Source organism: Poeciliopsis prolifica, unplaced genomic scaffold (assembly GCF_027474105.1).
Source record: "Poeciliopsis prolifica strain line A6 unplaced genomic scaffold, Auburn_PproV2 SCAFFOLD026, whole genome shotgun sequence".
NCBI lineage: Eukaryota > Metazoa > Chordata > Actinopteri > Cyprinodontiformes > Poeciliidae > Poeciliopsis > Poeciliopsis prolifica.
This window is the reverse complement of record NW_026562401.1, coordinates 5,763,852-5,789,060: the sequence shown is the minus strand read 5'-3', so window position 1 is coordinate 5,789,060 and position 25,209 is coordinate 5,763,852. Positions and strand designations below refer to the sequence as shown.

General features: G+C 39.3%; 2 protein-coding genes across 4 annotated transcripts; both read right to left on the bottom strand.

Moving 5' to 3' along the window:
- Positions 1-473: 473 nt before the first annotated feature.
- LOC129371186 (non-homologous end joining factor IFFO1-like) lies at positions 474-17,703 on the bottom strand. 3 transcript variants are annotated; one of them, XM_055047627.1, is made up of 9 exons: positions 16,289-17,703; positions 9,719-9,779; positions 8,786-8,881; positions 7,115-7,255; positions 6,849-7,033; positions 6,622-6,748; positions 5,679-5,768; positions 5,245-5,375; positions 474-4,278 (listed from the first exon to the last, which is right to left on the bottom strand). In XM_055047627.1, exons 1-9 carry the CDS (start codon positions 17,278-17,280, stop codon positions 4,185-4,187), a joined length of 1,917 nt encoding a protein of 638 aa, XP_054903602.1. In that variant the 5' UTR covers positions 17,281-17,703; the 3' UTR covers positions 474-4,184. The 3 variants fall into 3 exon arrangements, with proteins under 3 accessions (XP_054903602.1, XP_054903603.1, XP_054903601.1); XM_055047628.1 differs by having other exon boundaries at positions 5,679-5,765; XM_055047626.1 differs by having other exon boundaries at positions 5,679-5,772; positions 6,623-6,748.
- Positions 17,704-19,232: 1,529 nt separating this feature from the next.
- Positions 19,233-24,999, bottom strand: gapdh (glyceraldehyde-3-phosphate dehydrogenase). Its single transcript, XM_055047625.1, has 12 exons — positions 24,912-24,999; positions 24,450-24,495; positions 23,104-23,203; positions 22,460-22,566; positions 22,247-22,337; positions 20,957-21,072; positions 20,783-20,864; positions 20,559-20,710; positions 20,380-20,458; positions 20,070-20,153; positions 19,681-19,778; positions 19,233-19,602 (listed from the first exon to the last, which is right to left on the bottom strand). The coding sequence occupies exons 2-12, from the start codon at positions 24,470-24,472 to the stop codon at positions 19,533-19,535; spliced, it is 1,002 nt and encodes a 333-aa protein (XP_054903600.1). The 5' UTR covers positions 24,473-24,495; positions 24,912-24,999; the 3' UTR covers positions 19,233-19,532.
- Between the last annotated feature and the right edge of the window lie 210 nt (positions 25,000-25,209).

Sequence of the window (25,209 nt, the reverse complement as noted above, 5' to 3'; positions counted from 1 at the left end):
TGATTACTCAGTTCGAATCGAATAAAATTTGAGCACACTCAGGCAGGTCATTAATGGTTCACACACCTCGCACTTACTGATTTAAAACTCATTCATTCATTTTCTCAGAGAAAATGAGACACATATTTCAAAAGATAATCTAAAAGAAGCATCATTTTTGAGAAAAAAAATTACATTTCAAACTCACTCAGTAGAAAATTCAAGTATTTGTTTATAATTTCTGACCAGCTTTTTTGTGTTTCCACTGGTATTTTGATGATTTATCTTTGATGAGCTGCTAGAAATCATATGACAAGTTCTCAAGGCGACTCTAACACACTTAATATTTCCACTAGTGAGGAAATATTATGTTGCTGAAAGTATAAGATTACTTTCAACCTAAACTCGCCCAGGTTATGAATAATTATCTTCTGAACTGTAGAAGTTTCAGTACAAACATCAGAATAAAAAGTTTTACAAGAGGAAAGACAAAATGTTGATCATCAGTTGTATCTTTTATTCATTCAGTCTCTCTTTACTTACATTACATACTTTAGCTCTGCAGAAAAGCTTCTAAGCCAAAAAAATATTTTATTTTGACACAAAGTCACAATGGGAACTTAAATTTCCCAAAAAGTCCACAGGATTAGTTTCCAAATGTTATGTGACACAAATTGGTATTAAACTCTTGAGGTAAGGTTATTTTTTGTTTGCTTTTTTTTGTTTGTTTTGTAAAAACACTTTTATGTTTTGATTGCCAAATATTTAATCGAAACAGATTTTCATTCAAATTTCAAGTTAATTTTCATTTCAGGCGTGTGACTCTGGACCCGCTTCTTCGAAGCTCATCTATATATTCAAAGCTATTTTTTCATTATTACTATTTCAAAGCCATTGTACAGTCATTTTGCAAAAGCATTGGTTTTTCACTGGTTCATTTTCCTGAACTTGAGTTGTTTTTAAATTGACTTTACTTGGCCAACACATAGACTCATAAAGGAAGTTTAGTAATGGAAAATAGCTCATTTGCTTCTGAATTTCATGGTGACCACAGACAAAAGACAGTCTAATCTAAAATGTCACCCTTTAGTAATTCTGTTTCATTTTCTACAACACTGTGCATCTGCGCCAGTAAAAGTCGTTTTAAAAACACCCACTGGAAAGACTCAAAAACAGACACACGGCACATGCATACAGTAGAGACTCACTCGGTGTCTGAAAGTAAAAGGAAATGGCTTCTGGGCCTCACACGGCACATAATTTCACATCTTTCTTCTGGATTCAAATGGCAGAAAAAACACTCGAAGCAGCTGACCCAAACAGCCTCACATGCAAACGCTGAAAGCTGCCGACTTTCGTCACCGAAACAAAGCACCGAAGTGAGAATTGTGACATTTCACCTGGTTCAATGCGACTGAAAGAAACTAGAAGGAGTTCATGATAGTACTGTACAGCAGTGATGTGGGGTTTACTCCCCCTGACAGTGATGGTAGCCAGTGATGCTTTCCTGTATCATTTGGTGTTCAAATGCAGCATAAAAAGCATAAATTAAACATGAGGTATGTGTTATAAGTTCACCTGAAATATGTCAAGGAAGTGGAAACAAATCTATTTCAAGTGTCATCTGTTTTACAAGGAGCAGCGCTGATTGCTTCATAAGATTCATATAGTTTTGCTTCCTTTCTATGTGCAAACGCTTCTAGGCTCAAAAATAGGTTTAGTTGTGTACATCAAGCACCTTTGTGACATAGCTTCCACAGCTACTGTATAACCACTTATTTTTTCTCAGCTATTTCCTAATGAGTCATAATCTTGACTTTTATTTTGGCACTCGGTGAACAACTTGCATGAATTTATGACCATTTTGGTTCCTCTGCTGTCTTTACATATGTTCTGCTCCACCATGCAGCTTTGCTTCAACAAGCTGCTCACTCTAAGCTATTAAGGAAGCTGCAATAAGACTCATCATCAAACAGCTCAGTGTCTGTGATCTTTAGTTTTGAACTCCCAACTCCAGGCAAGCGTTAGGAGTAATATTGCTGTAATGTATGCAGACTTCATGGCTAAACTGAAAGTTTGTCATTTTCTTTCTCTCAGTGTTTAAAGTGGCGCAATATTTGTGTTTAGTACTTCTGTTTACCCCATAAAAGTTGGATAAAGGCTTGTCTGGGGATGCTTGCTGTTGATTTCCACTTGTTTTGCTGCTCAAGCTGCTTGTTATGTTAGACGTTTTCTTCCAGAGATTAATTTAAAGCACTGCCATGGATTATTTAAATGGGGTTCTGAATATATATTAATTGCTGTCAGTAGATCACCTGCTGTTTTCTAAACAACCTAAATTTGGAAAAACAGAGATTAGATTTCACCATTGATTTCAGCTAACGAGTAGTTAGAAAAAGATCAGAACAACTTCAACCTTAAGCTGATAGTTTGAATTATTTAAAGTGAAATTCTGTGGAGATGCAATTAGCTGTCAGTATCTTTCATGCAGCTTTCTGGACCATCAAATTCTGTAAATAATACAAAAAGATGACAGATATTTGTCCACCTTTGTGAAAAGCTAGCAGTGAGTCATTGCATTGTAAAGGATCAAATTAGATTTTTGTTGCCTCAAAACAGCTCCAAGTTTAAAAATGGAGGTGGATTATTTAGAGTGGGGTTCTGAGGAGACACTGTGAGCAATGAGAAGCCTGCAGGTGAGTAAAGCTAACAGCTAATCAGAGTAAAACCAAGTCCAAGGAGGAGTTGTTTCACGTTTATTTACTCTCCAGCTCATCAAACCTTAAGCATTCTTAAGAGGAGTTCATTGTGTAATATTTATTGCATTCATGTTTTTTTCTTCTTAATCTCTTATATGCAATGAAAAAACTCTACTACTCGAGTTTGGAGAAACAAAGATTGTTTGGGACAGGGTTTTTGAGCAATAAATTCCTGATTTATAATTAATAAGTTTCAATTATCTCAGTTTGAAGAAGTAAAGATTGTTTCCTACCAAATAGTCAAGCTAGCGGATTTCAAAGTAGATTCCTGCCAGATCCTGTAGATGTGTAGTGTTTATATGAAACAAGGCAATCCTTTGTTTTTGCTTACTTTGACATCCTCTGTAGACCATAAACTGTATCTTAAAGGCAATCCTCCTGAGAATTTAATCATCCAGTTTTCATTGCCTCCTTGATTCTTTTGAAACAATGTGGGACGTTCAGTGATCATGTCGCTGCTCTGCTGTTGTACAATAACAATAACGCTTGCTTAAAGTCCTCTGAAAGCAGAGTGTGATTTCCTCCCCTAAAGCCTGACTCCAAAATTATCAACATGCAACTAAGAGCGATGTTGCGAGTTAATTCTTTGCAGCTGTCTTGCTGAAAGGAGCCATCTTTAGCCTGAGCGGAGGGTGGGAGGATGACATGATTCACAGCCTATAAATAATGAGTGGACAAATATGTCCAAATATATATATGACTTTTTTCAGAGTGACTGCACTTTAAACTGTCCAGATGGATGAGATATGTACTGAGTATGTACTTTATGTAGTTTTGTATGACGTTCAGCACAAACTCAAACTCTGTTTTGATACTTTTATGTGTTTATCTATTTCTTTGATTTGACAAAATTACCTTGTGAGATTCAATTCATCAGGATGTGTGGAAGGCAAATAAATTGTTCCTCAGGGGATCTAATTATATTTCAAACACAAACATTGATTAGAAACTACCTGATGGTGTGAAAAACAACTCGTTATCTTTTCCTTATCCCCAGCTGGATATTTATGGGCAAAAAGACTGTAAATACACAAGGAGTGAACATTACAGTTTTTATAGAAACTTTACTGAGGATAAGAGTTTTAAATATTGCTCATATATCATCACTGATGAAATGTATGATGATTTGAAGATTAAATAAGTTAGTTTATAGTTTTTGTTACCTCCCTGCATCACAATAATTAACAGCAGCTTGTTTTTCTGACAATCAGTTCAGGATCTTAACTTTCTTAAAGTCTGAAATCAATCAGTCTGATTTGTAGGTTCCCCTCAGACTAATCTGTACGGGCAACACATCATCAATTAATTATAGAATATCTTCAATGGATTTCCTCAAATGTAAACACGGTGTTGCCGTAGTTTCACATGTATACGGTGTGGTACTGTTGCAGTTTGTCGCAGAGGTCATATGAACGCAGCGTCTTTCAACGGCCGAGTGACGAAGTGTCAAGATCTCCCATTGCTCGACGAAGAGGGCGGAGAGCAGGAAGATCTGTCGGTGTCTCTCTGGTCGCTCTCCTCTGACGGTACAACGGGATTACTGCATGCAGAAAACACACAAACAGAAACAAGTCAGAAAATAAAGGAGAGTAATTCTTGAGCTGATATGTTTCATGAACTGAAAAATAAAATATTTCTAAACATACAACTAACAGACTCAGACTCTTAGAGTTTTGTCTTCCTTTGTCTACTTACTTTAAAACCTTTATAGCTAACATAAACATCCTAACATTATGCAAATGTGTATAAAAATTTGTGTTGTTAATCAATTTAAAGATTTAAGCAGATTAATCATACTCTAGAGATGTGATTAATCACAATTTTCAAAATCATGCATGTGACATGCTTTTAAATATGGACATATGCAAATATAAATGTCTGTTTTCCAGGTTTTCATATTCATGAAGGTCTCAAACTACAAATTGGTTAATATTTATACAGTCAGGATTAACAAACAAACAGCTTAAAACTTCATTGTAATAAAGGTAAAAGGTAAAGTTAATTTTATTTATATAACACATTTTTAGCAACAAGACAATATAAAGTGCTTTACAGGAATTGAAAGGAAATACAAACAAAATAGCAAAACCAAAAGAAAGAGCAAAGAATAAAAAGCTAATAATATTGATCCAAAGTAAATAAACTAGATACTCCTGTTCTAGTTAAGTATAAGTAAGTATCCTCTGGTGTAATTCCTTTTCTGGGATGGGAGAATAGGAGTTTAAAAATTAGTTTCTAAGGTTCGTAGTTCTAATTCCTGTTCTGTTTTGCTAAATCAGTGTAAGTATTCTCTGGGCTTTCTAAGTGTGCTCTAAATTTGTAAAAGTAATGAGTACTCCAGAGTTTCTAAGTAGTAATGAAAACTAAATGTTTCTGTTCTGGCAGAATTTTTTTCTGGATTCTATGTTTGTTCTAAAATAACAAATATCATACAAAGAAAACCTGAAAAGTTCTAAAACTAGAAAAATAGAAGAAATGCTGCTTATGCTTGTGTGTGTGTTTGTACCTGTCTCCACTCTGAGTGATGAGCCTCCTGCAGGTCTCCATCTGAACATCCAGGCCTCTCTTCATCGAGCACATCTCCATGTACTCATGCAGGTGTCGGTTCATGTCGCTCTTGGCTGTGGCCAATTCCAGCTGGAAACACATCCAAAAGATTCAAATCCATACAATCACAGACAGGAATGTTTAGTCCAACTTTAAAAGATTAGAAAATACAGGATTCAAAACCCAGCTTCATTATTCAAATTAAACATCCGAAAAAGATTTTACACCGCAAGTTCCAAATGTGCATGCAACACATCCATAAACATATGGAAAGCTGTGTTAGATCACTGTTCAGATGAGGTGAGAATGTAAGTAAATAAAAAGAAAAGAAATGAAAGAAGAAAGGTAACACACATGGGCAGGAATCTTATTTAAGTTTAAAAAATGTCTGACCTCAATCTGGTCAATTGTCTCTTGGTATTCCTTCTCGCGGGACTTGAACAGACACTCTGTGTCATTAATCACCTTTTCCAGACAGTCCTCCTCCCACAGACAAACACAGAGCAGTGACAGTTTGAGAACAAGAAAATAAATATGTAGAGATGATAAAATGTAGTAAGCATAAAATGAGACTGTTGTTGCATAATCCGACACAGGAGAGACAACAATCCAACCATAGCGCCCATGGTTGTTTTATGCTCAGATTTCACTGACTAACGCAGCTGTTCGTTTCAAACAGACTATTCAACAATGAAGCAGCTGCTGAATGACATCAAGCACCTACATGCATTTTTTTTTTGCATGGGGAACAAACACACAAGAAAGGTTGTAAACAGTCCTGGTGTTAGAAGAGTCATCAAACGACATCAGAACTCGAAAAACATGAAAAACTTCAACATACGAAGCTTTTTGAATTTCTGGCGACACAAGAAAATCTGACAATAGCAGAGCGCAGAAAAGCACTGATGATTTTTATAATACTAAACAAAAACAAATTCATCTCCTCAGTGTCAGTAGAGCTTAAAACTGTTTAATGAAACTGCGTAAAAAAGTAATACTATTTGAATATTGTAATATGGAGAAATTTATACCAAAATGTGAGGATAGATTTTAAGCGTGCCAGACATAAACTGACAACTGTGTCATTTGTTCGTTGTTTTTTTCTAAGCAGACTTTCTTGTAATATTTAAAAACAGTCTTGATGGGTACAGATATGAAACATTTCTGAAGGTCTGTCAAAGTTTTATTTGCACTTTTTCAGCCCAACCTCCATGACTAAAGAGCGTTGTTATTTTGATTGTGCTTTGAAAATGGGTATTTTTCATCAATGCACCACATATTCGGGCCGACACCACAGGATCGCTTTCTAAAAATAACTCACATTGGTACAGCTTACCTCTCCTGGGGGATGGGTCGGATCTGGAGGCAGAGTGCATCCTGGGAAATCCTCCCAAAGAAGCAGAGTCTCCTCAGTCTCCTCCCAGGCCAGACTATCACAGTCATCCTCAAACTCACATTCGCGTCTGTGACGACAACACAAACACACGTGCACTTAGTGGTTATTAAAAAAAGACTGAACTTTTATCAGATAAATGTCTTTGTGGTTACAAGCAGACCACTAACAGCTGAGTCAGCATCCTCTGCATCTCCTCATTGATCTGATTGGCTGAAGATCCAAAGTGCTCCTCTTCTTTAGCCACGCCCACTTCGCCTTCGGAGGTGCTGACGGGTTCATCACATTCACTCCCGTTAAAGGAGAGGGGCGTCGGCTTGCGCCGGATACTCAGAGATGATTGGCTGTTTGGAACCTGCAGTGGCGTTAACAAGATTAAGTTCAGGAGATCAAACTCAGTCGACGTTTGTTAAGTGAAAGCGAACACCCCGAGTACCTGGTACATTTGGATCACGTCTTCACAGTTCCTCTGCTGCGCGACATCACACAGTCGAGCAGTGATGTCGATTCGTCTGCAGATGTCCATGTCCACTTTCATGGCTTTCTCCTGGATTTTGGTGTCCAAATCAGACAAATTCTGCAGAGGACAGAATCACGTTTCAAAATCATGAAAAAAAAAAAAAGACAGCAGGAGAGCCAACTAAAAACATCCTTTTTTTTTCTCCACATTTTGTCATGTTATAACTAAAAACTTCAATGTATATTTTCGCCTCTTCAGTGATAAGACGACAAGTGTATAACTGTGAAGTGGAAATTAAGTCATACATGGTTTACAACAATTTCTAGAAATATGATCTGAAAACTGTGGCGTGCATTTATATTTAACTTCACTTACTCCATATGTGGCTGGATAGTGTGGCTGGAAAACGTGTCACACTGTCAGGGTTTCTTATTAGTTGATATTTATTGATCCGTTTTGTTGTTTTAAACTGCCAAACTGGTTTCACCAGAAAATGCTGTTTAACTCATTTTCTCCTTTCACTCCTCAACTTTATACTTTTATTTTTGAGCAGTTGTGAGGCGTAATGGCAAAACTTGAAGCTGCTGCTGCGTGAGTCACTCAACAAGTTGTTGCTAGGTAACCAAAGAGTGAGTGAGTCAGTTGACCTCTGACCTTGGTTAAGTGGATGGGAGTTCTGAATTGGAGTTCAATGAAACTATTGAACAATGTACCAGACGTATTGATATTGATCACGTATCCAAAAAAATGAAGACCCCACTGCACTGAACCCCATTGAAAACCTCCTGGTTATTTCATCAAATATTAATTTCTGAATTCTTCCTGAATTAAAACATTAATATTGTTGTTTCTAAATGAATATTGACTTGTTTCTTTGATTTATTTGAGGTCTAAAAGCGCTGCAACTTTTTTGTTATTTTGACCATTTCTCATTTTCTGCTAATAAATTTTTCTTTTGAATTTCAGACATGTTGTCAGTAGTTCGTACAAAAAGACAATAAAGAGTAAAATCAGAGAAACTAATCATTTTGAGGTGATCTCTTAACTTGTTTTTCCAGATCTCTATACTGTTACTGTTTAACTCTCCAGCCCTAAATTCAATACTGCTTTATAAAATCTATTGCATCTTACATAGTTAGTATGTAATCATATTAATTTAATATCAGCAGCTCTTTTCCAGCTCTTTGTCCACTACTGTTTGCTAGAAAACAGTAGTGGACAAACAGGATCATGAAGAATAAGAAATCCAAACAAAGTCCAGGTTTAATTCAGAATTGGTGGCGAAATTTAAAGACTGTTGTTCACAGAGTGAAATATACCACACTGGTTGTATTTTCAACAAGTTTTTAAAACAATCTTTCCATGTATTCCACCTTTTTGTTGATCTATCACATAGAATGCATTAACGTCTGAGCTTGCAAATGCACAAACATCAAACAATCAAAGAGGTACAAATATATTTACAAGGCCAAGAACTTGGAACACTAAGCGAACATTCACCGAATTTATTTCCATGTTAAAAATCTTAATGAATAATAAATTTGCACATTTTCTTTAAGAAAAGCTGCAGTCTGTCAAATGAGGAAGCATTTATTGGTGCTACAATAAAAGAGATGGTCATGTTGTGACTGCGCTCGCTCTGCTCACATTGCTCATGAGGCCTTTGAAGAGAACCAGCTCCGCCTTGAGCTGCTGCACCCTGAGAGCCAGCTCGTCCTGACAACCTTCACTCTCCTGCAGGTCCTGCTCACAAAACAGTAACCAGGAAACAAGATTTATGAAAACACCTGCAGAGACGTCTGGCTGTAAAGCACAACACTTAAAAACAGCTTCTTTTCTTCTGCAGAGCATTCAGTGACACTCCAGACGCAGATTGAGTTTTGGGGAAGTCTACATGACTTTTTCCTCTAACTTGTTTAGGTGCGCAGCAACGATGGTCAGGCTCTTATCTCTCTGGAGTTGTGCTTTTTGCCGTTTGCGGTCAATCTGGCTATGTGAATCTGCCATGCAAACGGGGTCAAGGTAGAGATTCCTGGCAATGCTTGCTGCTTGTAAGTATAAAAAAGCATGCACACACAGGAAACCAAAGACATAATGTGCGTAGATCGAAGCACAACTGCAGGAAGTACAAATAAGGCAATCTAACACTCAGAGAGGTAAGTATCTAATTTAGTAGTAGGACTTCCTATGTGAAAATGCCTTCTTTTGGAAAAGATGTTAACTGATTTAAAAATGAATAATTAGCAGAGATCAATGGCTGCAGCATGCATCATCAAGCACTACTAAGGAAAATATGAGTGGCTTAAAAAGGGTGAAGGTTCTTGCTCATCGGGTTCATACTGCAGCTGTGTGCAATCACTCCAATCAATAAATCAGTTCAATAAATCAATTCAAATTAATTATATTACAGCTCACAAAACAGAAAACTGGCATTTCAAAGAAGATTGGTGCCAACACGACTTTTACCAGGATTTACCTTACATTTCCTGTAACCACAACAACCAAGTCCCTTCAGTTCAAGTTTTCATGGTAAAAAAAATAAAAAATGTCCATGCAGGAACTTCTGCCAGACAGTGTTACCTCTTGAAGATCTGCAATCTTCTGCTGCAGGTCCATCCTCATGGTGTATTCTTCCTCCCATCTAAAAACACACATGTTCAGGGTAAGTAGAAGCTTCAGCCAGACTGTCCTTCTGCATCTGAATCCAGACCAATGCAAAGTGCATATCATTGCGCCATCTTTGACGTAAACTATGAATCCTCAAATATTTGCTGAGCATCAATTCAAAATTTTGGCTATGAGAAACATTACAGCACATGCCATAGCAGATGTAATGCAACAGAGGGAACATTTCCTAAAGCTGCACAGCTGGAGGCCTCTGAACCAGCTGACACAAAACTCCTGAAAAACCTAAAGCAATCAACATTGTAAACCTGAAAAATGATCTTCATCTCTACAAATATCAAACATAAGAAGAATCTGTTTTAAAAAGATGGTTTTTCAAGTCAAACATATATTTTTACATAAATTATGTGATGATAATTTGATTTAAAATGACTTAACTTCAATGCACATAGTCCAAGGTCCTAACAAGCTTACAATAAGTTTTAATGAACATCACTCTTTTGCAAGATGAGCAGAGAAATATCAAATATTGAAATAAATGTTTAAAAACTGAGCTTGCAGAAGATTTGCTAATGACTCCATATGTAGTTACTGACGGAGCATTTTCTGTGCTTGACAGAAAACTGTATGCAAGCTTGAGATGGAGACTCATGATCTCCAAGTGGTCAGATGGCACCACATCAAGAACTGTCATTCAGCAGCAGCTCAGGTTGTGCTGTATAGCGGAGAGAAGTAATGGGAACCAAACGCAGAACAAAGAGGTGCCAGATGGATGTTCAATTCAAAAATAAAAATAAACCAAAACACGCTGTGGACACACTAAAGAGTTATAGCAAATAGAAAGAAGAAGATGGAGATACTCAACAAGCATTCCTGACTGTTCACATCGTCCCAAAGGTGAAGTGCAAAGAAATTTGGAAAAGCAGCAACAATTTCTTGCAAACACCATCTTCAATATGTTTCTTTAGACATTTATTTGATAAAACAAAACAAAGATGCAGTGTTTGCAACAGTTTTTACAAATACAAACCTGAAGAGTGTGGCAACCATTTGATTCAGCAACCATAAATAAATTCCAGTGTTTCTACTTAACTTGACAAGTCTCCTGATTTTTAAGCCCAGTTTATCTTTGTATAATTGAGTGTGAGTAAATCCAGATGTTCTGGTTTATTAAAGAACATCAGAGATAAAAGAGCATCATGAAGCTCAAGGAACTCAGATGTTTATATCTTTAAAAGGAAGGTTGGATTAGAAAACAACATCCCAGGATTTTAAGAGAGATGTTGGTGGTCATATCAGGATATGAACATCAACAAGATTATCCTTGCAGCTTCTGCAGAACAAGCAAGCCTGAAATCCATAAATCAGCCTTTTTCATAGAATGGCATCTTAAGAATACATCCATGTAGGAAACACAGCAAATATGCTGTAGCTGGAGGAAACTAGCTACAGTGTTGCTTTTGGTGGAAAACCTGAACATTTAGTCAAAGTCAAGACCTGAATCCAATAGAGAATCTGGGGCAAAGCTTGAAAACTAGAGTTAGGAGTTCCTCTCTGTCCCACCTGACTGAGTCTGAGCTAATTCAGAATAAATAATGGGTAAAAACATCCGTCTGCAAATGTGCTCAAAAGACTTGCAGCTGTAATTGCAGCAAAAGGTGGTTCTACAAATGTTTGAATCAGTAGAACTGAATACAAATCAAAACTTTTAAGATTTGCTTTGTGAAGAAACGAAAACAAAGGTTTCAGTGCACAGCTGTTGACTTGCAACAAGAAGGTCCTGGGTTTGAATCGGACGATAGACGGATGGAAAAAAGTGGAAACCATTAACCTTTTTTTGCATTTTAAAAGTGGAAATATTTTTTTATTAAAGTTGTAATATATAAAAATTTGTAAAAGTCAAACTATTTTTGATTTTGAAAGGCAATTATTAGACTTACATACTACAATTGGCTCAAATCGACTCCTTTGTCCCTCAGGTGTAAAGGAAAGGCAAAAAATTACTGAGAAGGAAAAACTTTAAACAGAAGGTTTTTCCTACATGTGTTACAGGGTCTGAAAGACATCACTTGTGGTGTGGGCGAAACAAAGGAAAGAAAACTGAAGAAATAAAGCTAGAAATATACATGTATGATTTTTTTCATTTCAGTTGTACCTGCTTGTGGTTTTAAAACACCATCCTCAGACCTCTTCATAAGGACCAATTTATTTTGACATTGAAGTAATATAATTTCAAGATGAAATACAAAGTTTTCTAAAAGGAGAGGAACAACTCTAATGCTTGAAAATCATTGATTCGCTTTCATGCTGAAAGAAAAGCAAACAGCTGAAACATTTGCAGGGAAACATGTGAGAACTAAACTAAGCACTTTGCTGACTTCCTGACAGATGATTCTCATGCAGCTGCTCACACGACTGACTCTTAAATCTTAACTTTAATACACTTAAAAGCTGCGAGACGAATATGTGGCCTTATACCATCCACTCATAAGGGGAAAATCCACGCTCTGCATTCTGCGAAAAACTCTTGCAGAACGCTGCAAAACGCCAAACCCATCAGGGAATACTAAATCTGAAAGGATCTGAGTCATGAAGCAGGGGGCTCCAGTCGCTAAAGGGGGGATGCTTGCTTGATAGGCGAGGTGCACAAAGTCGAGGAGTGCTGAGGCCCCCTCCTTTTAGCTGCTACAGCTTTGCAGAGCATGCTGCATTGCAGATACTGTGTGTGTGTGTGTGTGTGTGTAGGGTTACTGCGCAATGGAAGAAAGTGTGAGCAAAGGAGAGGAAGTGGGATGTCTGCTTCTGGTTATTCAAGTAAAGGTAAGCTGAGATAGAGACTGTGGCTACCAGAGAGGAGGAAGGTGAGGGGCACCAACTGAGAAGAAGTAAAAGTGGAAGACAAGTTACATGAAAAACAAAAAGACATGGGTGACAGAGGCTTTGATCAGTGCAACCTTGCTTCTATTTAGAAATGACAACTAACATTATTACAATTGGAGAAATTTAAGGGATTCCTCAGATGCACAGACACTGATTCATTTATTGTCTCAGCTGGAGAAGTGTTAATTCAGTGTCTTTAGTCTCAATTTGCAAAGAAAGCAGGAGTCAGTGCAGCGTCGCATTCCTGAGCGGCTGCAGTCGTCCCTCCGCCTCGTCCACAAAGAGCCACTATAACGTGGTTAGGATGGTCTTTGAAGAATGCAGTGCTGATCGCTCGGACACAATGCGAGGGCATGCGGTGATGAATGCGCAGGGACATGAGGCCTGCTGAAGGTCACTAAGAGAAGACAATAACTAACTGTGTTCCTTACTGAAAACGAGGATTTAAAGGTGTATTACCTCCAGAAAAAGGAATTTCATTCTGTGTCTTTTTCATTCATGTTGGAGAATGAAGCTTATCGACTTAAAGGGATACTTCAGTGAGGTCTTGCTAGAAAGTTAGAAGCAGAAAGTAATGGCTCTTCTCATCTTCATTCAGCATAGATCCAGATTAGCTCTGCTTTAGGCTAAAGCTACAGGCTGCTCAGACCTTTAGCCTCTGAAAGTTAAGCTATTTTATTGTCCATTAAATCAATATAAAATTAACATTTCTCTTCAGAATCTAAAAAATCCAAAACAAACCAACCCCCAAATGCACAAGGGACACAGCCAAAATTATTATTATTTTTAAAAAGCCTCTGGCATCATAGTGGTTTATGCTAACAATCTCTTTCCCAATTTTAAACTCTCACCCCATTTACACTGGATGATTTATAACAGAGAAGTCATAATTCACATGGGATATGAGTGCATCACCATCGACCTTCCTGTGTGAAACATGTACAGTGAAGTATTTCCAGTGATGTTAAAAAAGCAAATCCATCTATTGTCTATTGCCAGATGGGGTAACTGGAGGATTCCAAAGCATTTCCAAGCAGAAGGAATATACAAGAGTTTTTCCCAGAAACCAACCAGGATCCAGTGATTAACTGGTGATGCACCTACTTAGCATCATTTCTTGGCGTTTCCACCAACATGAACTCTAGCTATAGCTAAAAGAACAGTACTAACCCATCACTAGTTTGCTGCTGGAATAGAGAAAAGAAACAATTTCATTGGGCCGGCAATCAAATGTAAGCAGCATTTCTAAAACAAATTGTGTTGATTTTTGTTTTTGATCCATCAACTAAAATCTGCAAGACTACAGAGCTTTATAATAAAATGCCAAATTAGCATCATTACTCAGTTTACGTAGGTCAATACTCTGCATACAGCAGCTCTCAGAGCTGATTACTTTACACTAAGTCAATAAAAACCTTTGGTTTTGAAAACTACCGGGTTTTTATTGGTGTTGTTAATACTAAAGCCTTCACAAACACCACTGGGTGTCTAAAACAGTGGTGTTACATTCAGGTGACATTATTAGAGCATTTGTTTGCCGAGATAAAGGGACGAGCGATATTAGCGTGTTCAGACTGTCACCATGCACTGTGACCCTTCATAAACACACAGAACAAAACGGGGAGAGGGTCAAATATTTACTGGATGAGACTTATTTTTATGACGTGGCTCTGACTCTGATACTAGGAAGGTGCAACGGCAAACCAATCCTCCGACTTACAGGGAGAAGACGATACTTTATGGTCTCAGACTGGCTACTTAACACCTAATGGTGAACCAGTGCACAATGAAGGTCAACAACTTAAATAAGCAAATTTGGGAGCCTGACATTCCTGCACCAGACACCATCTTTTCCACGGCTGCACCTGGACACATAAACATGACTAGCATGTGAACACAATATTATTTAAAGTGGCTTTCACCTAAACAACGACTGGAAGTTGTCTATATGAAAGCTATTTCATTACATTTTATTGCTTCCTCTGAGTTACTCCAACCAGAAATGTTTTGCATACTCAGTCATCAGTAGGAGTTTGACGCAGAACGCTAATCGGTGATGCACTTCCTCCTACGTCCATTTCCTGTGTAAATAATCATTGGCCTCTGTCCAACATCAGCTGGAGAAATACAGATTTGAACCCACACAGGAAGGGAAGCTGTTTAAGCTGTAGCCTAAGAACTATGTGCGTTAATAAGTAGATGGGAGACCATCAGGTTCATCATCACGGGTCAGATAAATAGAACTTGCAGAAATATTTTTATTAAAAGTTGTTTTAAGACACTAGAAGTTTGATTTGGCCTGGGCTCCTCCCAGATTAACCGTTAGCTTCAGCTGAGGGAAGCCGTTTTCATATTGTTTATCAGTTATCGTGATAAATTTCTATAATGATAAGAATTTTGATTCATAGTTGTCATGACAAATTCTAAGTAATGACGCTTATACACCGCCAAAACTGTGCGATTTGATTTACATTGTTCGTTTTCCCCCTTTTGTTCAATGAGAATATCACAAATCTTAAAAATATGGTTAAATGCAGTTACTGTGAGCAGCTTAGTGATGCAAGTCACACGTCTTTATCTGACTGGTGTTCTAAAGAAGCATTATTACCGTTGTTTGTGGGGATTTGATTGCCGTGTCATGCGGTCAGAACCACAGTCATCTAAAAAGAAATAATAAAAGTTCTAATTGACACTTTTACTGTCGCAAAATATTGTGATAAAACTTTAAGTCTATATTGCCTATGGCTACTTCACCTTCAGGCTCTGACACCAACAGATTTACATAACGTAGCTGCAAACTCAACACCACTCTAAGTTTAAAACTCCTTTCTGCATCTCTGCAAAATATGCAGTTCAACTTCTCAAACAAATGTCTGAATTGTTAAGTGAGTCCACAGAACAGCATCTGATACTTCTCACTAATCTGAATTTATACTAAACCAAGATGCTTTAAGAGTTGTATACCGTGGGTTAGATATTAACAACTTACACCCTTCCAGCAGAACCCCATATGGCTAAATCCTGAGTTATCCTTTTAAAGGGAAAGTCACACTGAACGCATTGCAGCAGTAAACTGTTGTTCTGAAAGGAACATTGCAGAGTGATGTCATCTCACAGCTGTGGCCTAAATCCAGCCCACATGATGATGATGATCATATTGATAATGATGATGATGACATTTAGCTGATTAAAACATTAAAGCAACAGAGATGAAGAATTCAAACCAGCAAAAAGAACCAAAAGCGGCCTCTGTTGTGTCTCAGGCTCAATAACAATGAACTTCGTCTGCATTTTAGGAAGTGAGTGCCACCACCTGGCCTTTCTGCAGTCCTAACAGTCAATCAGATTTATATTTAGCTCCTCACATGTGCATTTTTTCCTGGGCATTTGTGGCAGCAGCACCTGCCTCTGTGGTGAAAGCATGAGGTGAACGCAGACCAAGCTGGAGGTGCAGGATGGGCAGGTTTTGTGCTTACTCTGCAGATCAGCTGTCTCCTGCTGAAGACAGCTGATCTGCAGCTGCTTAGCAGTCCTGCTCACTCATCCAATGAAGACCATGAGAAAAAAAAACCCACTCAAGATATAATTCTGCAATGAGAGGGTTTGTAGTATGACAGTTAAATAAAAGTGTTTTAATCTGTTTACCTGCGTTTGTACTCGTCTCTCTCGCGCTTCACCTTGGCCAGGACGTTGTAGAGCGCTCGAATCTCAGGGGTGATGGTGTCGATCTGGACCCCGACTCCATCCGGGTGCATCCAGGACACCCCGGGGCTTGGCAGGCGCTCTGCCCCGGGGCCAAACTTACGAGTGTGGTTGTAAGACCAGATGGTCCCCGGGAGGAACCGTGGAGGAGGGTTGGTGGAGCAGCTTTGGGTTATTTTATTCGACCCTGGAGAGTCCACACACGGCGAGGCCTGGCTGATGGTGATGGCTGGGTTACAGGTGCCATTGGTTTGGGTTGAGCTGGAGTTTTCAGAGCCTGCTGGTAGGTAGGTTGTTGCAAATGAAGGTGGGAACAGGCTTGTGGGCCTCCTTGCTGAGTTGTTGGTGTTGTGGAAGGGAAGAGAGCCCGGCCTGAGCGGGATGGTCCCTACAAACCCGGTCTGCACCCCGGCCTCCTGGGTGTGCAGCTTGTTCTCACAGCATCCACTCTGACAGCCCTTGTTGGCATCCAGCGCCTGCTGCAGCTGCTTCTCCAGTATCTTATTCCTGCGCTCCAGTTCGTGCACTTTGGCCAGAAAGCATCGGAACCGCAGGTTGAGGGTCTTGAGGACGCTGATGTTGGAGCCCAGGTCGTTCCTAAGGGCCATGGCTGCAGGGGGGTGCGGCTGCTGCTGCTGCTGCTGCTGCTGCTGCTGCGGGGCTGCGCGGTGCTGGTAGGGGCCGCTGTGGGTGTGGTGGAGGTAAGAGGAGGTCTGCGGATGTCCCGGCTGATCGGGCCCCGGGGCGGCCTGATCACCCAGGAGAAGAGAGGCCGGGTCCGGTGCGCCGAACGCGGCTTCGGGAAGGAGGACGGAGGGGGAGTCCGGGTGTCCGGGGGCCTGGCTCTGCTGGGGGTGCTGCTGGAGATGCGTGTTGGCCCCCAACAAAGGATTCATGCTATGGTATTTAAAACTAAAGCGCTGCAGATCTGGCATGAACTCGGGCGGAGAAATGTCTTGCGACAGCAGAATAATATTTCAAGATAAACTTCACTTAACAGCAGCGCGCAGCCAGCAGAAGCAGCGTAAAACACCACTGCTTTACCTGATTATGTAAGCGTTTATAAATAAAAACCTGATCCTTAAAGCCCGGAGGTCTTAACGTGGCTGGAGCCGCTGCTGCTGCTGGATCCCTGATCTCTGACGGTCCACAACTACAGCAAATATGGAGCCGAAACCCAGCAGAGGAATACTCCACCAAGCACCAGAGAGATGAGCTGCAACATAAACCGAGCGACGTGAAGCGGAAAACACGCAGAGGATGAATGAACAACAAACGAATCCAGCTTCTCCGCGTTAATGGGGCTCAGTCTGGGAGATGCGACCGCAAGCAGGAGCAAGTGCTGCGGGATTGGAGGATCCTCCTACCGTAAATACACGAATAGAAGTCCACAACGCTACAAAAAATGTTTTTGCCCCTCACGATGGCCCGTTACAACCACAAACTTCTTCTCAACGAGATTTGTTTTATTTTGTTGATACAGGATTTTAGAAACGTCCTTTTTTAAAAAGAAAAAAACAAAACAAAGATTGTACTTTTGTATCTAGACCCCTTTAGTCCACTATGATCAGTTTCTTTCACATCACACCATAAATAACATTTTGAACATATGCAAAGTGTTGAACGTCTCACAAAACTCTATAGTATCGATGGGGAAAAGTAGAGTGGCAGGAAAAGGCATTTCTAGAGAAATTGGCAGTTCTGAACAGAAGAGTCCAAAGTTGAATGTTTTTTGTTTTTTTTTACAAACCTGCAAAGCACAATATGTTTGTTTCCCAAAATAAACACACAGTGACACACTGAGCATGCTGTGGAGATGCTTGAGCAGAGACAGTGAAGCAAACGAGTTCATTAGAAGGTAGGTGAATCAGGGCAATGCTAGAAGAAATTTGGTTGGAGGCCTTTTCTCAAATTATTTTTATTTTGGTTACAGCTGATTCTAGTCATTCTTAACAGCTCTATTTCTTTATGGATCTTATTTAGCATTTTTTTAGACAGTTGTCACCAATTTAGTCAACTTATTTTAAGGATCTTGTAAAATGAATATTGGTTTCATAAGCATGAAAAAAATTGAATAGATGAACCAAGTATGCTTTGGAGTTATGATGGGCCAGGGACGAGCAGTCCCTTTTGTGCAACACATAACTTGTCAAATTTGGTTTGTGAGTTTTTACTTAATCTGATTAACTGCATCATTTTGAAAATTTGGATACATTTCTCATAGCAGCAATAAGTCTGAACAACCATTTCATTTTTTCAGAGTGGGAAAATGTGGTTTCTTTTCAAAAAAGGAAAATATGATCTAATTTTGAGCTGTAGTGAAGTAGGACAGTTTGTGAAATTACACATTCAGCTGATGTTCTGTAGATCTGGTCCAGTTTCTGGTTGAGCTTTTTCATTACAAAAACACTCGAAGGCTTCAGAAAGGACATTGAACACCAAATTCAATATTTTTAACAAACTTGTATGCAAAGTCAGAAAAGTAAAAAAATGTCCAATAGATGCCGAAACAATGTGCTTTTTGAAATCAGTGCAAGACTCACAATTTGCATATTTTTACACAAGAAATGAAAACCCTGCTGCACATAATTTGCATATTCATAATCCTCCTACACTATTGCATGAGAGTAGTACAGAAAGAATACATTTGACACTAAACACATAATTGCAAGTCCTGCTAATCCAGAGATTTTTAGATGAGTCACATTCAAGATTATGATCGTTTCCTCACCACACTAAAGAGCTGGTGGATGGCCTTGTGGAAATAACCATCTCATCTTGAATTTGAACAAAAAGTACATTAATTGTGGGAGAAACAGAGTTAAGTTGGAGGTGGAGGATCATTTTAAACTTCGTTGCAACAAGAAAGGACACAGAGAGCCTTAAATCTCACAAACAAAGGACTTTATTTCACCACTGACTGCAGCTCTAGTCCACTGCAGACAGGAGAACTTCCACACCTCTACTCCATTCAACACAAGAACAGAACAGGGAGTTTACCAAATAAAAAAGAAAGAATTGGTCAACAGATTAACTCGTTTGTCATGTGGGACGTTTCCTCAGGCACGTGATGATGGTAAGGGTCGACCATCTGATGGAACTAGGCAGAGTCACAGATCATACATCTGTAACTCTGTATAGAAAGGAGAATGAAAGCAACACTGTGACGGTCCATCAGCTGGTTGTTTTACTCCTTAGAGGCCATGTGGGCCATGAGGTCGCAGACGCGGTTGCTGTAGCCGAACTCGTTGTCGTACCTTAAAGCAGAGGGAAAGGAGTCATAAGCATTGTCGGTAGTAGAGATGCAGGTTAGTCAAGTATTGCTAAAAGCGCACCATGAAACGAGCTTGACAAAGTTGTCATTGAGGGCGATGCCGGCACCAGCATCAAAGATAGAGGAGTGAGAATCGCCGTTGAAGTCTGTGGAGACGACCTGCAGGAGAGCAACGAGAACAAAGTGAGCCAATTAACTCCCATCAGCAAGATTAAGACACATTTTAATTACATTTAGAGGATATTCCTTTGGGTGCAGTAAGAACATTTAGCTCATATTTTGCTCTTTTGGGATTTATGACCCATTGGCCTTGTCAGTTAAAACTGCACAAAGAGATCAGCCATGTTTCCTAATTTATTGAGCAAATCTGATCCAACATTATAAGGTAATCAGGTTCACTGTACTTCGTCAAAAGTCAAGATTCCAACAAAAAGAGAAAAGAGTGCCGACCTGGTGCTCAGTGTATCCCAGAATGCCCTTCATTGGACCCTCAGCTGCGGCTTTCACAACCTTCTTGATGTCATCGTACTTTGCCTGTAAAAGACGAGTAACTTAAAGCCTTTTGGTGCCTAAATGAAAATTTATTATGGTTGAGCAAAGTGCATTCATTTATTAATTTTAATGTAAATCAAATGATTTCTTTAAACAAAAATATTTAGCAGTAAAATGACTCAATAGGTCATTTTTGTTCATCACTATTCCTTTTATGTTGAAGAATAAAAAAATTGAAAAGGAGAAATTTCCATTTGCTACAACTTACTGGTTTCTCCAGACGGACGGTCAGATCAACCACTGACACGTTGGGAGTGGGGACACGGAAAGCCATGCCAGTCAGCTTACTGGAAAATGACAAAGTCACAATAGATGCACTTAAGCATATAAATACATTTGCTGCAGGTGCACACTATATTAAACGGCAAGATTATTTTGGAGACTGACCCGTTGAGCTCAGGGATGACCTTGCCAACAGCCTTGGCTGCGCCAGTGGAGGCGGGGATGATGTTCTGGCTGGCACCGCGACCATCCCTCCACAGCTTGCCGGAGGGGCCGTCCACAGTCTTCTGTGTGGCAGTGATGGCGTGGACTGTGCTCTATTTAAAACAGGAAGCGGCTTAAAGCAGCTCTGTCAGCCAAACTGTTCAGAGATAAAGTCAAATTCTCACCATTAGGCCCTCAATGATGCCAAAGTTGTCATTGATGACTTTGGCTAGTGGTGCCAAGCAGTTGGTTGTGCAAGAGGCGTTGCTATCGAAAGGAAACATTTTAAGAACAATCAGTCTGGTTAAGGAGTAGTGGCGACTGGTAAAAGTTATTTTACTGTTCACATGGATCCTCACCTGACCACCTGGAGGGATTTGTCATACTTCTCATGGTTGACGCCCATGACGAACATTGGGGCATCAGCGCTGGGGGCAGAAATTATTACCCTCTTGGCACCACCCTTCAAGTGAGCCTAAAGTAAAGTGTTGGGAGTGTGGAAAGAAGAAAAGGCATTTCACACCAAGCTAGCCCAAGCAACTATCAAGGACTGATGGCCCTGCAAAAATGTTTTTCATCTTAAACAATTTTGTAGTCATGTTTATTAGGAATTCATCCTTTTTTAAAAGCATTTCAAAAGGTGTTTATATAGCCTTAGATTAGTGATTACTACGATTTAATCAAAATATGCAAAAATTTAACCACAGACAAAAATCTGAGCATAAAAGACAGTGGGCTTCCTATTCCAACTGAGACTGCAATAATGTCTTTGAAACGACTCATTTACTGACAGCTGTTAAATAATGTGTAAGAAATCAAGACTAACAAGCGACGCTGCCAAGAGCCATGCAGCCTCTACTGTCAGAGGCTGGTTGGTCAGGGAGAAAATAGCTAATATGCATTTTTTTTTAAACCAACAGAAGTCCCCAAAAATGAACTGGAGAATGTAAAATGGCATGTTGAGAAAGAAAATGCAACTGGGTAGATTTTAGCAATGAGTACCTCAATAGTCTAAGACTTTTAGGTTTTGGGGTCATCAAATTGTCAATTAATAGATTGTTTATATTTTCTCATTTTGAAATAATGTTTTGTGCCAAGAGAGCTTAATTTGTTGATTTGTGTAAATAACTCTGCTTTGCAAATTCTGTTTTTTGAGAAAAAAAAATTAATGAAAAAGAACCTACTAATATGAAGATTATTTTGGAAAAATCCATTTTCATGGAGACAGGAAGTTTACCTACATGTCCTGTTGCACATGCAATAAACTAGATCAAGAGGGGGCACCAAAATCAGCTTTAGCCCATCACACTACATCCAGTAAATGTGACCCTGAATCTGGCTTGCTGCAGTAGAGCGCTTTATAAAACATCTATCAGCTACACCAGCTCATCTGTGCTGGCCAGAGGTGGGATACACCCTGGACATGTCATGAGTTCATCCAAATGTGCAAAATTTTCCTTCATTTTTTCCCCATGAAACTCTAGCAATGCTACTTAATGTGGCAGAAACAACAGTATTTGGCCAGTACCAATGAGATTCTCAATTTTGTTTTATTTTATCCATGCATGTTTCAAGCATAGTGATCGACTATCCTTAAAATATTTTTCATCTTTAAAGCAGCATGGCACTCAAGAGGGGTTAGCACTTACGGAGGCCTTCTCAATGGTGGTGAACACACCAGTGGACTCCACAACGTACTCCGCACCAGCCTCACCCCATTTGATGTTGGTTGGGTCCCTCCTATAGAAAGAAAAACAAAACAAAAGTTCAGCCACTCACGTCTTCAAGCTGATTTTAGAACATTTTTTTTGGTGTGTACCTAATTGTACTAAGCAAACAATGAAATTGTGAGGTGAACTCACTCGTGGAAGACTGTGATTTTGTGTCCGTCAATGACCAGCTTGTCTCCCTCGGCCTTGACCTCACCTTTGAAGCGGCCGTGGGTGGAATCATACTGGAACATGTAAACCTGAAAAGACCAGAAGGGACAGAATTTAACTCGAGTCATATTCAGTAAATTAGAATATGCATTCAAGATTAGAAGTACTTGCAGATATACTTTCCATCAAGACATTTCTGATGCAATATTCTAATTTTAAATGTTATGATCTGCAAGTGGAAAACAACATTTTCAAACATTCATCTATAAAATGTGCTTATTGTGTTAACGTTCCTGAAATATATGGACTTTTTAATAATATTCTAATTTCTTTGATGGGTGTGTTTATGTATTAAATTTTTAATCCACTAAAGTGTCAGTTTTGCCTGTCCATTCTCTTCATTTTCCCGTAATCACTACTACATTTATGCTGTTATTGCATAAATGTGGTTGTTCCCTGCATCTGGTTAAGTTGTTTTGACTCCCCCAAGGCCAATGCAGCCTGAGCAGGGAGTCATAGTCAGCCATATCGAAAATAACCACTGCTTATCACAAATATTACCTCTACTTTGTAAATCTTAAGCATGTGTTCATGATGATGTGACCTGGATCATATTTTTGACCTACCATGTACTCCAGGTCGATGAATGGGTCATTGATGGCCACAATCTCAACCTTCTTGGAGGTGAAACCAGCACGGGTCACCAGACGACCGATGCGGCCAAATCTGTAAAAAGGTGAACAAAAATGCACTTCTGAGACTGGCCTCTAGATGGCAACATGATGCCGCCTCAATCTGCCCAGTTTTGCTTTGGTTTCAGTGAAATTAAAGGTGAAAACCTTCATATAAATGCAGAAATGAGTCCGTGAGATTCAGTTTGACATTCAGTAAAAACCCTGGAGGGATCTGGTTCACTCTACTAGTGTAGCTCTTTCTTCCATGTGGGAATATAGATAACACCCCAGGAGACATGAAACTGCAGTCAAAGAAAGGCCAGAGTTCAGGAGGAGGGGCAGGAGGAGGTGTGTTGCAGGGACTCTGACCGCATTCTGTCGATGAAAGTCAAAATGTTTCTCAAATGTGACTGGCGTCACAAGGATTACCACATTTGAGAAATGACCTGGCCATTATCAATGGCCAGGTTAATTTTTAACCCTCCGGGTCCAAGAATCCGGCCCGATATGCCATGCTTAAACACTGCAGCTGCAGGGAACAGGAAGTCAAGCACGTAGAGGAAAAAGAGCAGATTCGTGATCCAACGTCAGACTGTGTGCTTTGCGACGTTTGAGTTTGCTTCCATCAGCAGGAAAAAAAAACAGCCTCCTGTTGAACAACCCATCTATTGATGAAATTACTGCCCACAATGTTATCTGCTGAAGGCCAAAGTTCAAAGATCAAGAAAAGCATGCTGAGCAGTTACTCAATGGTCGGTTTTAAAACGAGCACCTGTGCATGTCTTCCATTGGAAAAAAAACTTGTGGCTTCAGCTGCTGCAAATCATTGATTTTAATCTGCCACAAGGGCTCTGGCCTCTCAGCATGATGTTAAAACAAAACCGAACTGTCAGGATTTATGAATCAGATGTAATCAGAACAGTGAATCACATCTAGAGCAATTTTCCCTGCAGACTTAAGCAATTTAAAAGTGGACCTCATTAAAAACAAAAACAAAAATGACATGCATGCAAAATTCTTTCAGTGACCCTTCTGCTCTTTCCTACATTTCATTTTTATGAAATAGACACTTTCCTGTCCAGAGTATGAACGCAAATCAATTATTTTGCAACCCACTAGAAGCCCTAGAACTTATCTTTCACTTTCTTCCTTAGTTTGCACAAACCTTTGTATCGATACAAACATCTCTGTCCACTAATAACTCCTGACATATTTATGTGAACTCCTGTTTAAAGCAGTTTTAATTAAAAGTGCCAAATGGTGTGATTTCATACAGACAAGTTTAAAAGTGCTCTTACCCATTGATACCGACTTTCACCATTTTGCCTGAGTGGATCTAGTCCTCTGAAAGAAGAAACAGAAATAGCAATTTAATCCACAAATATCTAATTCACACTGTAATATTCTAAAGAGAAGCATTTTTGTAATTGTTTGCATAAGAAAAAAAAAATTAAAAATTGAACAAACAATAGACAAATCAATCAATCTAGCTGAATACTCTGGGAAAGTTTTTATTTAAATGAACCAAGAACAAAGAGTTTCTGCAAGAACACATTGGGGTGAACAAAATTATAGTTTAAATATTTAATAGCCCCAAAAGGTCAAATTTCAAACAATGTCATGCCCACATGTTTTTAGACGCATTTAACCGAGTCATGCATGCCGTCAACAGGTGATTTGAATCAAACCTGCAACCTGCTAAATTCCTGCAGTTTCCTGACAAAAACATCTTAATAACTTGTTTGTTTGGAGGTATTTACCGTTTGTGAGATGACTCAGTCTGTCTTGACTCTGGGTGTGAGTGGGGAAGAGCAAAGTTTAACTCTGAGTTTTTATGATTGACCAGGCCCTGAAGCCACGCCCCCTTTCGAACGATCCCTCCAACGCCTCCTCCTGAATGTCAAGGTCGTTAACTGCACAGTTTGAAACTTCACGTTTATCTAAGTTACTACCATCTCGTCCCTGTCCTCCTGCTCATTATAAGCCTAAATATTGACGTGATTTAATTTGCGTAAGGTGTTGTGAAGTCTCAGAAGTCCTGATTTAGACAGCCACACC

Excerpts from the sequence above, each read along its gene's own strand:
- LOC129371186 (XM_055047626.1), bottom strand. The coding sequence starts at position 17,280 with ATGCCAGATCTGCAGCGCTTTAGTTTTAAATACCATAGCATGAATCCT. Across the intron at positions 9,780-16,288 it reads AGAGACGAGTACAAACGCAG|ATGGGAGGAAGAATACACCA; the intron begins GTAAACAGATTA and ends GTGTGTTTTTAG. Across the intron at positions 7,256-8,785 it reads TCAAAGGCCTCATGAGCAAT|AATTTGTCTGATTTGGACAC; the intron begins GTGAGCAGAGCG and ends TGTCCTCTGCAG.
- gapdh (XM_055047625.1), bottom strand. The coding sequence starts at position 24,472 with ATGGTGAAAGTCGGTATCAATGG. Across the intron at positions 23,204-24,449 it reads GTGAAAGTCGGTATCAATGG|ATTTGGCCGCATCGGTCGTC; the intron begins GTAAGAGCACTT and ends ACCTTTTTACAG. Across the intron at positions 22,338-22,459 it reads AAAATCACAGTCTTCCACGA|GAGGGACCCAACCAACATCA; the intron begins GTGAGTTCACCT and ends TTCTTTCTATAG.